At 39.2% G+C, this 16,264-nt stretch overlaps 1 protein-coding gene across 1 annotated transcript; it reads left to right on the top strand.

The window, feature by feature from the left end:
* Positions 1 to 694: 694 nt before the first annotated feature.
* On the top strand, positions 695 to 1,510 carry LOC142635434 (uncharacterized). Its single transcript, XM_075809588.1, has 2 exons — positions 695 to 1,226; positions 1,320 to 1,510. Exons 1-2 carry the CDS (start codon positions 695 to 697, stop codon positions 1,508 to 1,510), a joined length of 723 nt encoding a protein of 240 aa, XP_075665703.1.
* Positions 1,511 to 16,264: the final 14,754 nt, after the last annotated feature.

Below are 16,264 nucleotides of genomic sequence, written 5' to 3'. Positions count from 1 at the left end.
AGCAAAGCGTTCGGAAACAGCTCACCCACGTCATCAAGATCAGGGTCCTCGTCCAAAGAAGGCTCGGGCAGAAGAGAAAAAGATAGAGACAGTAAAAAGACGAGTTCCTCAGCGAGAAATCAGCAATATACTCCCTTGAATGCGCAGCTAGAGCAAGTGCTTATGCAAATCAAGGACGATCCGTCCTTGAAGTAGCCAGAGAAAATGAAAGGATCCTAACAAACGCAATAGGAACAAGTATTGTCGCTTTCATAGAGACCATGGGCACGACACGGACTAGTATTTTGATTTAAAGCAACAAATAGAGAATCTTATTAGGTAAGGGAAGTTAAGTAATTTCCTTGGATGAGACCACAAAGACGAGAAGCTGAAGGCCAAGGTGGAAGAGTCATCACAACCCCCACTTGGAGAAATAAGAGTTATTATAGGAGGAACCTCAGCAGCTCGGTCATCTAAATCAAGGAAGACATACCTGAAGGTGGTGCAAAACATCCAGCTGTCCAGACGATCTCCCAAGACGAGGGAAGTAGACAAGCAAGCCATCACGTTCACAGACGAGGATGTTGAAAGAGTTCACCATCCACACGACAACACGATTGTCATTACCCTGCTCATTGCTGATTATACGACCAGGAGGATGTTAGTAGACAATGGAAGTTCGGCGAACATCCTGTATTACCCCACCTTTCAACAAATGAGGTTAAGACGAGATCAACTCCAACCAGTGAATTCTCCATTGGTAGGATTTAGAGGAATGAAGGTGCAGCGTGTAGGCACCATTACATTACCTGTGGTAGTTGGAGCGTACCCGCAACAGATAACCAAAGAAGTAAACTTCCTTGTTGTTGATTGTTCGTCGTCCTATAATGCTATTATTGGAAAGCCGACTTTGAATTGTTGGAAGGCGGTAACCTCTACCTACTATTTATCCGTCAAATTCCCGACCGAGCATAGAGTGGGTCAAGTACAAGGAGATCAATTAGCCGCCATAGAGTGCTACTTAGCCATGTTGGCAATGGACGAGCACGTGCAAACAATGAGCATAGACAAGAGAAGGATTACAGCAGAACCTACTGAGGCGTTAGAAGATGTCCCTTTGGATGAGAGCAACCTCGAGAAGTCCACTAGAATTGGGGCAAGTATGGAAAAGGAGACAAAGTATACTCTGGTCCAGCTTTTGAAGAAGAGCCTTGATGTCTTCACGTGGAGTCATGAAGACATGCCGGGTATTGACCCAAGTGTCATTACCCATCGTTTGAACGTGTATCCTTACTTCAAACCTGTGCGTCAAAAGAAAAGGGTTTTTGCTCATGAGCAAGACAATGCCATCAAAGAAGAAGTCCAGAAGTTGATTACCGGGGAGTTTATCCGGGAAGTTTATTATTCGGACTGGTTAGCAAATGTGGTTATGGTCAAAAAAGCCAATGGCAAGTGGTGGATGTGCGTGGATTTTACTGACTTAAATAAGGCTTGCCCCAAGGATAGCTATCCATTGCCACGCATTGACTAACTGGTGGACTTGACGGCAGGTCACAAACTACTGAGTTTCATGGACGCCTTCTCAGGCTACAACCAAATAAAGATGGACGAGACAGATCAAGAGAAGACTTCCTTCATTACTAGCCAAGAGTTATTTTGCTACAAGATAATGCCTTTTAGTTTAAAAAACACAGGGGCGACTTACCAAAGACTAGTTAACCACATGTTCCGCCCTCAAATCGGACGAAATGTGGAGGTTTACGTAAACGATATGCTGGTACAGAGTTTGGACGAGGGGAAGCATCTGGACGACCTTCAAGAAACCTTTCACACACTTCGATGGTATAATATGAAATTGAATCCAAGCAAGTGTGCTTTTGGAGTTTCGTCAAGGAAGTTTTTGGGGTTCATGGTTTCACATAGAGGAATTGAGGTGAATCCCGACAAAATCCAGGCGATACTAAATATGGAACCACCGAAGAAGATTAAAGAAGTCCAGTCTCTTACCAAACAAGTTGCCGCCCTTAACAGGTTTGTTTCGAAAGCTACTGATAAATGTTTACCATTCTTTAAGGTCCTCAAGAAGGCGTTTGAGTGGTTGGACTAGTGTCAAAAGGCCTTCCAAGACCTGAAGGCTTACCTCATAACGGCACCGATACTGAGCCCGTCTGTACCTGGTGAGGAATTGTATTTGTATTTAGCAGTGTCTTCGCACGCTGTGAGCTCGGCACTGGTTAGAGAAGAAGGGCGGATTCAGAAACCAGTTTACTATACGAGCCGGGCACTAAGAGGAGTTGAAGGACGATATCTGATGATGGAGAAACTAGCCTTTGCTTTGATCACGGCTTCCAGAAAGCTGAGGCATTATTTTCAAGCTCATGTTATCAACGTCCTAACGGATCATCCCTTAAAGAAGGAAATGAACAAGTTGGAAGCCGCAGGACGACTAATCCAATGGGCTGTGGAGCTTAGTGAGTTTGATTTCAGGTACCAGCCAAGGAGCGCGATAAAAGCACAAGCGTTAGCAGATTTCATTACGGAGTTCACCCCCAGCCAGGACGAGCTGAACAAAGAGGTAGGAGCTGAAAGGTGGGTTATCAATGTAAACAGATCATCCACACTGTACGCAGGAGGGATTAGAGTCATACTGAAGTCCCCAGAGAGCGATAAGCTGGAGTGCACAGCCCGTTTATAGTACCAAACCACCAACAACGAAGTTGAGTATGAAGCTCTACTCAAAGGGCTAGAATTGGCTAAGTCTTTAAAGGCAGAATCAGTAATAGTCAAGGGAGACTCTCAGTTAGTCATCAATCAAGTGAATGGAATGTGTGAAGCTAAGGAAGATCGAATGAAGAAATACCTCAACAGGGTGAAGCGGCTTGTCCAGAAATTTAAAGAAGTGAGTTTTGTTCAACTACCAAGGGAGGAAAATATGGAAGCAGATGCCTTAGTGAGAACGGCTTCGGCAGGAGGAGTTATGGACGAATACAACAGAATCCAATACATGCCGAGCATAGACCTTCCAGATATACAGCAAATAGGAGGAGGAGAAAATTGGATGAGTCCAATAGTAATCTAGCTTAAGGATGGAAGGCTTCTAGAAGATAAGGACGAGGCTAGGAAGCTAAGGGTCAGGACTGCCAAGTACGTCCTTATAAATGAAGTGTTATACAAGCGAGGCTTTTCTCAGCCCCACCTAAGGTGTCTGGCTCCAGACAAGTCAAACTATGTGTTGAGGGAGGTCCATGAAAGAGCATGTGGGAATCACTCGAGAGCAAGATCGCTAGTCCATAAGGTCGTCCACACAAGCTACTACTAGTCAACTATTCAAGCAGATGTTAAGGCTTATGTCAAGGTGTGTAACCAGTGTTTGCACTATAGCAACATCCCTAGACAGCCATCGGAGTACCAGGCCCCAATGATGGCCCCATGGCCCTTTGCACAATGGGGACTGGATACCCTAGGTCCTTTCCCTCTAGGAATCAAACAAATGAAATTTCTGGTAGTAGGGATTGACTACTTTACCAAGTGGGTGGAGGCCGAACCTCTTACAAAAATCACGCAGCAAAATGTTAAGAACTTTGTTTGGAAGAACATTCTATGTAGGTTCGGAGTACTTAGGGTACTAGTATCTGATAACAAACGACAGTTTGACAACGCACCTTTTAGGGACTTTTGTGAACAGTTAAGATTCAAGAATCACTATTCCTCACCCTCTCACCCACAGGTGAACGGACAAGCAGAAGTAGCGAACCGATCCCTGCTGAAAATCATCAAGACTCGGCTCGAGAGGCAAAAGGGGTATGGCCAGATGAGTTGCCAGGTGTTCTTTGGGCCTACAGGACAACTGTCAGGACAACGACAGGAGAAACTCCCTTCAAGCTAGCCTATGGAAGTAAAGCAGTCATACCTGCGAAAATTCATATGGCTAACCATCGAGTGATGAAATACCAGGAGAAAGATAATGAAGAGCAACTTCGTCTTAACCTCGATCTCATTGACGAGGTAAGGATGGACGCAGAGCAAAGGATAGCAAGATACAAAAATCTTATGGCTAGGCAGCATGATGCCATAGTAAAACTCAAGCGCTTCAACGTTGAGGACCTCGTTCTCAAAAAAGTCTCCTTGGCAACCAGGAATCCAGCTCATGGAAAATTAGGACCCAATTGGGAAAGATCCTATAGGGTAATCAACTGCAAGAGGTAGGGGTCGTACTACTTAAAAGCTCTGGACAGACGAATGTTAGAGCATCCCTAGAACGTGGAGCACCTGAGGAGGTACTATTCGTAATGAGCTTGGACAAAATTTACCAAGGACGAGGTTACAGCTATGGACGAAGTTACAACTATGGTCTACGTGTTTACTCATGTTTACTATTATGTGTTCTTACTACTACTATTGTGTGTTTTAAGAATAAAAAGTGTACTAGTTCTTAAACTTTTGCACTGTCTACAGACTAGTTTGTGAAAGACGAGGTTGTGTACATTTAAGTATTTTCCTAAGTATTTTCCTAAGGCATTGGCTTCTAAGCATATGCCATAGTTGTGGAGGATGTTTATATAATAATATGGTTTGGATTTCTAATGTATTCAATGCGTAAATCTAATTTCCATAATAGTACCCACAAAAAGGCAAAAGTCTAAGACGAATGAAAATCTCTGAATGCAGGGATGTAACGTTCATAAGCTTTCCTCAAAATGAGAATAAAGCAAAAAAAAATAAGCTAAGGCATACTCATCTGAAAAACAGATGGAGTAACTTATACTCGTCCAAAGAAAAGGATGAAAAGAAATTGCAAGCCTAACACCCAAATAGTGGACGAGCATCTAGTCAAGACACTCCCATGTTCTGGACGTGTAAAACACTAGAAAAGTCTTGAAAAAAGATGAATGCCAATTGCCCAGCCTATGGTCGAGGAAAAGGACTGGAAAAATCATCGTTACCACTTCTAGGACGAGTTACATTTCAGAATTTAAATGGCAAACAAGACGCCCATACATTAAGTAGGTCGTCCATAAGAAAAACGCATGGACGACCCTCCAACACTTAGAGTGGGCAAACTACTTAGAAGCCAATAACAATAATAACGAAAAAAGGATAGACTCATCCATACAATAACGTTCAATGATGGGTAAAATTAAATATTCATCAAAGTTTAAAAGGGTAGACAACCACCATCCAAAAACCCTTATAAAGTAGGCCTTAAAAGGCAATTGTTAATAAACTCGTCCAAAACACTCTAGACAAGCGAAATGTACTCAAATAAATCTTAAAGATGGTCCTAAAACAATGGACCAAACAAAAATAAAAAGAAAAACACTTGAATAAGAAAAATATAAAAATCTCGTCTCTAAGTAGGAGGGGTGTCAGCATTGGGCTCGTCCTGAGGTGGCAGTGTGGTAGCATCATCCTCTATATTGATGTTTTATAAACTCGTCTGGAGGAGGGAGCTTGTAGCATCCCCACCAAGGTTGAGTTTGATAGAATTGAAGTCAATCTCAGGGAATTTCTCCACGGTGTCCATCTTGAAATCTTCAAACCCAGCTGCATAGTTGGTATCCATTAAATTGGTAAATTTTTTGGACGCCTTAAACTCTACAACTGCATCTCCCTTAGCTTTTTCAAGAAGGGCACTTAACTCGTCGTTCTTCTTCTGAAGGAAATCAAAACGAGTATCCTTCTCTTTGACATCAGTCTTGAACCCCTCGACGTGGTTTTGCAACTTCTTTGCATCGTCCTTGGCCTTGGTAGCCACCTCAGCCCACCTTTTAGACTCGTCCTTCCCCTTTTTGACCGTCTTCTCCAGTAGAATCCTCATCTTGTCTAGCTCAGTTGCCTGCCTAGACGCGGCGATGAACTTAGACATTGCCTGCATAAATTAAAATTTATTACAATATATACATGTGTATTAATGACAAGACGAGGTATACATATATAAAGAGTACATACCTTAAAAAGGTCATGAACACCAGAGCGCTCAAAGTCCTTCAAAGACATGTCATAACATGTTGTCACGTCCTTGTCCGTCACAACTTCTCGAACCTTTCCCAAGCCAAGTCTTCATTTCCAAGAAGGTTTTGAGGCACCTGTTGAGGAGGTTGAGACGAGGTAGACACATTAACCATGGATAGGATTTGCACAGATGGGGGATCCTTGGGCTCTAAATCAACATCCAAAATCTGGACAGGGTGACCCTGGGAGAGGAGGAAAGGATTGGGTTGGTCGTCCTAAGTTTGGGCGTCCTGAGGCTTGGACAACCTATGCTTGGCTTTTTTCTCTTTACGCCTGCTTGGAAGGTTCCCCAAATCAACTCCTAATGACAGGCTTTTTCTTTTGTCACCAATGGATAGACGAGGCTGGGAGTGCACCCCCTGCCCAGCTACCTCGTCTACCACTTCTTTGCCCTTGCTCTCCTTCATCGTCGTCATTCCTGAGAAGAAAGACGTTAGTCACAAACCAAAAAAAAAAAAAAAGAGGAGAAAAGAAGAGGAGAAAGGGGAACTTACGTCTACGAACAGTGAGCTCGTGGGCAATAGCTTCAGCGGATGGCTCTGGATATAACCCCCAAGTGGCAAGACATTGAAGACTTACCAAGAAATGGAAAGTCCTGTCAGTATATTGACGCGCCTTCTAGACTCGTTCAAGGTAGAACCTGCTCAAATGAGGTCGTCTAACACCTAAAAAAAATGTTTAGACGACTATAATCAAGAATAAATAACAAGTAATAAAATGACAACCACAGACGTACCTTCAGGACAAAGGTTCCCTAACTCTCCTGTGTAGGGAGGGAATAGATCCTTGTCAACCTCAATAGGGTGTCCAGCCCAAAAACCAGAGACGAAGAAAAACTCCGTCTTCCACTTCCTATCTGAGGTGACTAAGGACTTTATTAACCTATAATCTCTCCCTCTGGTTTGAACTGATAGAAGCCAAGGGATTGGTTAATCTCAGAGGGCTTATAGCAGAAGAGAAACTCATCCACAGTAAGAGGACGATCCCCTTTAAACACCTCCCTCCACGAAACTTGCATAGCGACAATTAGCCTCCATGCATTGGGGTTGAACTGACATATACCTAAACCTAACCTAGTAAGAAACTCTCTGGCAAAGGCATTAAGGGGCACCTCAAACCCCCTAAAAGGTAAGCCTCATAAATGCCAACGCCAAAACGAGGTTGACAACACCACTCCCCACGTACAGGTACCCTAGGATTCAAGTCTTCAGGAATTTGGTACCAAGTCTTAAGGACGCTTAATTTTTTTCTCATCTGTCTTAGAGGCGATCCCAACAACACAACTATAAACTATCTCATCCTTGTCTTAAACAGTAGACGAGGGAGCACTTGTGCCAGCCCTAGACCCAGACTCAGCCCTCGTCCTAAGTCCTTCCTGAAGTACCTCTAAAGGAACCCCAGGGACAACAGTCGTATTCTCATCTATAGTGTTTCCCCCACTGCTGCTATTGCAACCACTGCTACTACTATCAATAGACCCACTAACACTGCTAAGGTCATGATACTCGCCTATGGCCTTATCAACACTATTGCTAGACGAAGAAAGGACCACCTCAGACATTTATTAAGAAAACTTGAAATCTGAGGACGAGGATGGAGAAAATAGCTGGATCTAAACGAAGGGAGACTATGGACGCAGGAAACTTCTAGACGAGGCGCTAAGATGAGGGATGTCAAAGTAGAAAATTTGAGAAATGCAAAGGGTACGAGGGGAATTCTACTATTTATAGGCGTTGAAAAATAGTACCTCGAATTACGTGACCAACCAGGAAGCGCCACGTGGCATTTTCCTCAAAAACTTGAATCGACGTAACAGATCGCCAATGAAATTGTGACGAGTGGCACAATCTAAGACCATAGAACTCAGTCATTAATATTGTGATGCCTAGAGTAGCATATGATCAACAACATGAAGACATGCGTCCAGAGAACAACAATAGGTCCTCCAATGCTCTGGACGACCTCCAATGCTCTGGACGACCTTTTGGACAATGGGGCAACTGATGGTGAAGGATAAATTTGACCAACGCCATATTGTCCAAAGGAGCCGTCCAGAGCAGAAGATGCATCCCACACAAGAAGGTCATTCATATAAGGATAACCGTCCGTGAGAAGGTCGTCTATAAAAGGACGACCTTCCGTGGAAACAAGGAACGCTCGTTAGGGAGGCTCCTGGACGAGCTCCTGACACTTAGGATAATTCCCAAGCATGAACTTGCCTACATGCTAATATTCCAAGACATGAGTAAAATCCAAGTTAAGTACTATAACTCCTTACCACATGCATAGCTTCCAGTGACAGTTATATGAAAAAAGTGTAACTCCTAAACGGTTGTGGAAGTTATCTCTGAACCCTCAAACCTCATCAAATGTAGGGGAAGTTACAAGTCTAATAATCGTTTCTAAGGTGTACTATATAAATGCCCATTCAGACCAGACAAACGTACGTTCTTATTTTTCTTGAAAAGTTGGAACTCCAAAATTTAAAAGAGAAAACTAACTTTGTCATCGAAGGGTTCTTGGCCGACAACCCCAGTCACCTTTGATCGTTGTTCTTTCTTTTTCAAGCTTTCAAGACAGTCACCACACCTTTGAAATTCGAAGCATCCAGTCTACTGATTTTCTTTGCATCTTCAAAATAAAATCTTGATTTCACATAACATAAAATAAAAAGTATATCATGAATAACCTCATAATATAATCATCAATAGCCAATGTAGCATAATGTGAAACAAGAAACAACACTAAAAACATAATGTCTCCCCTTATCATATACAACTCATAAAAAGGAAAGAAAACAAAATAAATACATCATGAGCCAAGAAAATAAGTATACAAAATGAAGCACCTAGATACAATCTAAAGCTCCAAAACAGAAAAATCTCCCCTTATTCCCTATCTTCATCCATATGTACTCCCCCTTTTTGTGATGAATTGCCAATGGGCAATTAAGACTCATCATCAAAAGGAGGTGGTGGAGGGACCGTCGAAAGCTCGCCAAATCCGCACGCAAAGCCTGAAGCTCTGTGAGGACATCCACCAAAAGCTGACTATGAACCACCTAAACGGTCATGACAGTGTCCAACATACGACAAATGCTAGAATCATCCGAAGTAGAAGGTGGAGGATCAACAACAGCATTAGCAACAGGATCAACAAACTCCTCAGCAATGGGATCACCTAAAGAAGGAGGAGGAAGAGGTGCAACACCAGAAGAAGACTCAACGCTAAGGTGTTTAGAGCTAGCTCTCATTTGAGCAGCCCTCTGCCTAAGAAAGGTGGCACCTATAGGAGTTATAATATGTACAGACTCAGAAGCAGGAAACTCATCTAAACCTAAGTGCAACAAAATTCGATGAATAAAAAGGGAAAGAAAAGAGCATGAGCAGAAGAACTACTCCTACGGACCTCAATCAAAGATCGAATGAAAAGATGAGGAAAGCTCATAGGAGCATCCATCACAAGAGCATACAAAAATGCACATCTCTCTATAGGAATAATGTGCAAGTGAGAGATGGGCCAGATAGAATGGCAAGAAATCCGGAAAAAGAGATAATGAATCTTGGTCAACTCATGAGAAGTGATCCAACGATCAGAACCCCACTGGATAGAAGTACCAGTGATATAGGACATGATATCATCAAGAGGAGGGGACTCATCATAAGGATACACAGGTTATTGTACAACAGGCACCCCAAAAGCAGAAGCCACTACTGAAGGAGTAATGGTATATTCTTCTCCCTTTATCCAACTCTTCACAAACTGAATGTTGGAAAAGTGGAGTAAACAGAGAGGTTTGAGTAGAACTCTCTAATCAAGGTAGCTAGAGGAGGATGATCAATATCCATCAAAGGCAACCAGCCCCTATGCTCAAAATTTCTCCTAATCTCTGAGTCAAGCTCATCCAAAATAACTTTCCTCTCAACCCACACAGATCTAAGAAGGTTCAGCTTCTCGTACGTCTCTTGGTTTTTCTCACTCAGAAATCTCTCACTATCAAAAGATGGAGTAGAAGAAGAAGAGAATGTCCTATGAGCTCTAGTCTTCCTAACCATGATTCTAAATATCAGAAATGATAAACAAAAAAGAGGAAAAAAAAAAACCAAGGGCAGGCTGCATTAGACACAGTTAGAGCAAAAAAAATATAGAAAAGAACAATCTATATGATGCATGAACAATATTAACACATGATGTATGCTCTAATGCAGTGAGAATAGTTCAATTACACTTTAAAAATCACAGAATTGGCTTGAACATAGAGTTTATATCAAAACCCCTAATTTTAAAAAACCACTTTCAAAAATCCCAATAAATTGATCAATTTATCATTAGACAAGTTAGATAACAGTAAATAATGACAAAATGAATTAATAACACAAGCCAATTTCACCAAATTAAGCTTAATTGAACAAAAACCCCAAATCGAGTAGTTTCATGCCCTAGAAATTTCAATTCTTTCCAATTCATCAAATTGATCAAATTAAAGCATGAAGAACATGTTAATATCATCCAACAACAAAAACTCATTGATCAATTTTGAAAGAAATCATTGAAAACACCAAAAACCCGAAATTCCCATAGGTTCGAATTTCTCCCTAAAATGCATGAAAAATGAGATTAAACCAAAAAAGAAAGGATAAAAGGGTCTTATTGATGCTAGAAGACAAAAACCTTTGAGAAAACTTGAGAGAAAACGACAAAAATTTGCTTGAGTTGGATTGGTCGAAGAGAGAGAGCCAAAAAGTTTTTGAAAAATTTTTGAAATAGTGAAGAACGCGTGAAAAACTTATGTTTTTAAAAAACTCTCTGACTGATTTTCGATCGGTCGAAAAATAGATTCAATCGATTGAAAATCACGTTCGATCGATCCAGCATCAATCGAATAGCGATCGAGCCAGACAAATTCAAACCAAAATTTTAATCACAATTTCGATCAGTCGAGCAACAGTTTCGATTGATCAAAAATTTGGAAAAATCAAATTTTTGAAAAACAAAGCAATTTTATGCAAAAACTCCTCAAAGCATAGTATTTTATGAATGAAATGCATGAGTATGAGATGAAAAGTTTTTTAAAAACCCTTGAATTTAACCCACATCATTCAAAAACCAGATTTCCAACCAATTTATCCTCAAAAACACTAACTTTAAACATATTTTGCATCAAAATCAAGGTTCTTTCAATCTTGAATGGCCACAACAAGATCACACACAATAACATGTACCAAGTTTAGCAAAGAGTAACTTGTGAAGTGTGTACAACTAGCAAGAGCTTGAAATACATGTGAGGTGATTAGCAAATAGTAGTCAATCACAATTTCTACAAAATTCAACACATAAGTTTGAAAGTGACTATCACCTAAAGAGTTACATCATATAACTTCCACATCTCCTAGAATAAAAACTTGCAATCATGTAAGTTTCTTGAATTTGCCTCATAATGTATACACCAATTTTATTTGATTTGAAACTTATTAAAATAGTCAGGATAATGTACACACCAATTTTATTTAATTTGAATTTTATTATAAGCCGAGGCTACACCTTATGTCCTTTTTGTGCATGTGCTACATTTTCTCAAGTACAAAATCTTATGATATGCACTAAGGTATTCATGATTGGCTAATAAATAGTGGTGAGATGGTTATTTATGTCTTTCTCTTAGGATTTTTTAGTCCTTACAATCAAAAGAATGTGACTTCAAGATCAAGATCAAGATCACGTGATCAAAAACTATAAACAACTCCCACGCAACATGCACTACAAGACTCAAATTAGCAAAGTGCAATAAAATAAGCTCATCCAAACTAAAAAAGTACATAAACAAGTTATGTAAAGATAATATGGTCAACCTTGATTTCAAAAACCAAAAAAAAATAATAATGCAAAACACATTTTTCTTCCTTTTTTTTAAAAAAAAACAAACAAAAAAAAAAAACAACCTAGCATGAGATGCATGAATGATATGCAATGCAAATCCTAAAAAACAAAGACAAACCAAAACAGTAAAAGAAGAATGGTCACAAAAAATAGAGAGATGAAGCACAAGGACCATGTCAGAAAGACTCAATTAGATTGAGCTTTTTGCATCCAAAACTTTTTAGATGCAACTCTAGCATTGGAGTTATTATTTTGATTAGAATGATGAGCAACTCCAGTATTGGAATAAAAGTTTAAAGCCTTTACCAATTCACCAATAAGTACCATAGGACTTTGTGCTTGAGGCATAGGTATTTTTGGCTTATTTGCTCGCTTAGCAGCTTGCAACTTGAAACAGTTTAGAAGAATGTGTCCAGCCTTTCCACAAAAATGACAAACCCATGCAGGTCTATCATGCAACTTGTCCTTAGGAGGGTTAGGAGTTTTAGGCTTAGACTCTTTGAGATCAACCCTAATCTTCCTAAGAGGTGTAACTTCCACTGGTTTAATAATCTCACTCATGGGAGGCTCAGAAGAAGGAACAAAATTTGTGAAATGAGTTTCAGACACAGAGATACTTTCTACAAAACCTAGACTAGTTTTGTCTAAGGGAGACTTATGAACACTCAGCATGTGATAAAGTTTAGAACCAGCAAACTTATTTGTTTGTTCTCTAGCAATAGATAATTCTAGTTCTAAGTTCTTAACTCTGTTAAGCAACAACATATTCTCAGTCTTCACCTTATCAAGCAATTCATTAGCATCAAACAATTTCAAGAGTAAATTCTTCTTATCAAGTTCAAGAGAAGCAATTTTCTGTAAGCCTAAATCAACATTCATAGTATCTTTTGCAGCAACCTTGCAAATCTTATTATAGGCTTCTTGCAAATCAGCATTCTCAAAGATTTCCCCATCAGAAGGGTTCTCATTAGCCACAACACTTTTATCAACTACAACAGTAGCTGTGAAAGTAATGAAGTTTTCATCCTCATCACTACCCGACTCATTATCAGAAACTTCATCATCACTAAGAGTTATAGCCATGGTCTTACCCTTTGATCTCAAGTATGTAGGACATTCTGATTTCATGTGACCATACCCTTGACAACCAAAACATTATTGACCCATAGAATTATTAGAGGTTTGACCTACTTTTTCTTTAGGTTTTTCATTATTATTCATCTTAGTGGGTTTATTCCTCCTAAAATTTCTAGGTTCAGCATTATTTTTACCTCTTGCCCTTCCGTTATTGTTCCTAAGAAAATTTATAAAATTCTTGGTAAGGTAAGCAATCTTTGTAGCAAAGAGTTCATCATCAAATCCATTCTCGTCAACATCATCAACTGACTTAAGAGCCATTGATTTGGATTTGTTTGTCTTGGGTAGGTCTAACTCATAGATGGAGTCCACATCCTTGCTTTCAGTAATGGCAGTCACTTTAGGTCTAAAGTCCTCAGTCAAAGATCTAAGTATCTTCCTAACAATCTTAGGTTGATCATAGATTTCACTCAAATTATAAGCAGAATTAACAATGTCATTAAGTTTAGCATAGAATTCATCAAAATTTTCATCATCAAACATCCTAATGTTTTCAAATCTAGATGTTAATTACTACAACTTATTGATCTTAACTGTCTTTGTGCCTTCATGTACAATTTGGAGAATATTCCAAACAATATGAGCAACCTCAACATTAGAGATTCTCTTGAATTCCTCCATAGAAACAGCGTTAAAAATAGCATTCGTGGATTTGCTATTAAAAGCGACTGCTTCTTTCTAAGAAGTTTGCTATTCACTAACTAGAGTAGTGGGCTTCTCCCATCCGTACTCAATGGAATTCCAGACTCCCTCATCAATAGATTTCAGGAATGCTTTCATCCTTACTTTCTAGTAGGCATAGTTGTTCCCATCAAAGTGAGGTGGGATCACAAGAGAGTGACCGTGTTCCATAACAACAGGGGTCAAGGATCAACTCTTAGATTAACGGATCTAAACACTAGAGCTAACCCGCTCTGATACCACTTGTACGTTTTTAGACCCCTTAAAACACAAGTTGTTTAACCTAGTTATTTAACCAAGTGATTAACTTATGTAAATTATTCAAATCTAGGTTAAAACAATAACAATCATATCATGTAAAGCAGTGCGAAAATATAAAGAACACACGATATGATAACCCAAGAAAACCAAACCGGTAAAAAATCTGGGGAGGATTTAACCTAGCTATCCTCAAGGTAAAACAAGATCCACTGTGAAAGAATTGAAATTTTACAATAGTGACTTAGACCACTAACATCCTATTGCTATATTGAGTAGAAAACTTACTACCACGACCATGTGACAGCTTCGAGTCCACAGACTACTTCTTTCTCAGATCCAAAACATCCACAAGTATACCACTTGTTTTTCTTTAAGCTTTTTATGCAATAACTGAAACGATCACCAAGCTCTCGACATCAATCTCGATCTTGATGACCCTAAGTATGTATGAAGGTAAACACCTCTAAATCTCACAAGAGATTCACACACACAACATAAACAACAACCTAAAAAACTGGCTAGGGTTTTTCCTTTTATACTTAAGGCAAAACATAAAACCCTACACGTCAAACGGGATTGGGCTGAGTTGGAAAATTCTGCAGAAAAATAATTTGCACAAGTTTCGATCAATCGAGTCTAATTTTCGATCGATCCAGCCTTGCAGAAATTGAACGGTAATTTTCTACAGTTACTCGATTCCAACTTTACATTAAACATACTTTGAGCAGCCAAAATCTAGACTCTAAGTTTTGATCACGGTTTGCCAATATTACACATTGAAGTTCTAATACATTTGGATCGTAAATCCTTAGAACCTAACAGAAACCAATGTGAGTTGGTAATTTCTTTAGAAATAGTAGACTTCACAATCTCCTCTATGTTTTTGGGAATTTCAGGTCTTTGAAAGTCCAATTTGGCATACATTTAAGTCTAATCACATTAAACCAAAAAATCTCTATGGTACAATTTGCAATGTCACAACATGTAAAATTCAGATGAAAAAAACAAGTCCAACAATCTAGCTATGTATACACGAAAACAGTCCACATTATGTTTTGAAGGTTGCTGGGTTTGGATATTTTTCCAAAGCTGCTCTCATTTCTCTAGTCCTCGATTGTACATTGCCAAACCATTCTCTATTCCACTTGTTCAACTCCTTTGTTTCTTTGATCTTCTTTCCCACCATAAAAATGGGAGAGCCTCCAAGGTATGAACCCCAAAGTATTTTCAACCACAAGACAAGAGTACTAGTTCTCATCCCTGGTCACATTTTCTCAAATTTGAATGGTTTCGGTAGCCCTTTCAATTCTCCTCCCATGAACAAAAAGATTTTAGTATGAGCAACCTACAAATTTTAATCTCACAGGTAGTGGGAAATTTGATCAAACATTTGTTAAAATAAGAACTGTGTAGGAACTTTTGAATATGTTCTCGAGTGACATATCGTGAAGCCTCTTGCAACAAATGGCAATGAATTTTAGTTTGGTTTTAATAAAAATAATCCAACCCCTGCTAGCTTGTGAATCCTAGGGTCCTTCAACCCATCTTCATTTTTTTTTTTTTTTCTATTGCTCTCTCACTATTTCTCTACTAGGGACCGGCTAATGGCAGCAAAATGATGGTACAGTATAATACTCCCTCCGTCTCAATTTGTTTGTCCTAATTGAAAAGTCAAACTTTTTAAGGGAATATCATTTATTGTCTTGTCTGTCTTATAAAAATATGTAAGTTTACAAAACTACCCTTAAATAAATTTATCAGCTTTTTTAAAAAAAAAGTTATTCTTAATGAGGCAATTGAATAGGTGCCCTAATTACATTGATTTTTTTCAATATTTGTTAGTTTTCTTTTCAAATAGTTTTGAAAATAAAGTAGAGGTATAATAGGAACATTAGTAAACTAATAACTTTTATTTTTAGAAATAGGACAATATTTTGGGACATCCCAAAATAGAATAGAGGACAAACAAACTAGGACAGAGGAAGTATATGGAGATTATGTTTTGTACTTTGGATAACATTTTGGCACCTCGAAGTACAAATGTACACACATTGGTATCTAGGCAATTCCTTGCAACAATGGGACTTCTTGATCCAATTAATAATAGGTAGGCTCTTAGAGTAGAGTTCGAAACGTCTTTGAAGGTGTCATTGACAATGGTTGCCTGTAATACCAAAGTTTCAGGAAATGGAACATTACACATCTTCAAGTTTGGCAAAAACAAATGTTTCTGCTGCAACACAGCAGTTAAATTTCAAGCTTTCTTTGTATTAAAAGGAGGCGGGGAAAAAACAAAACAAAACAAAAAACCGAGGAA

Source organism: Castanea sativa, chromosome 5, assembly GCF_040712315.1.
Source record: "Castanea sativa cultivar Marrone di Chiusa Pesio chromosome 5, ASM4071231v1".
Taxonomy (NCBI): Eukaryota; Viridiplantae; Streptophyta; class Magnoliopsida; order Fagales; family Fagaceae; genus Castanea; species Castanea sativa.
This window is presented reverse-complemented; position numbering and strand designations above follow the sequence as displayed.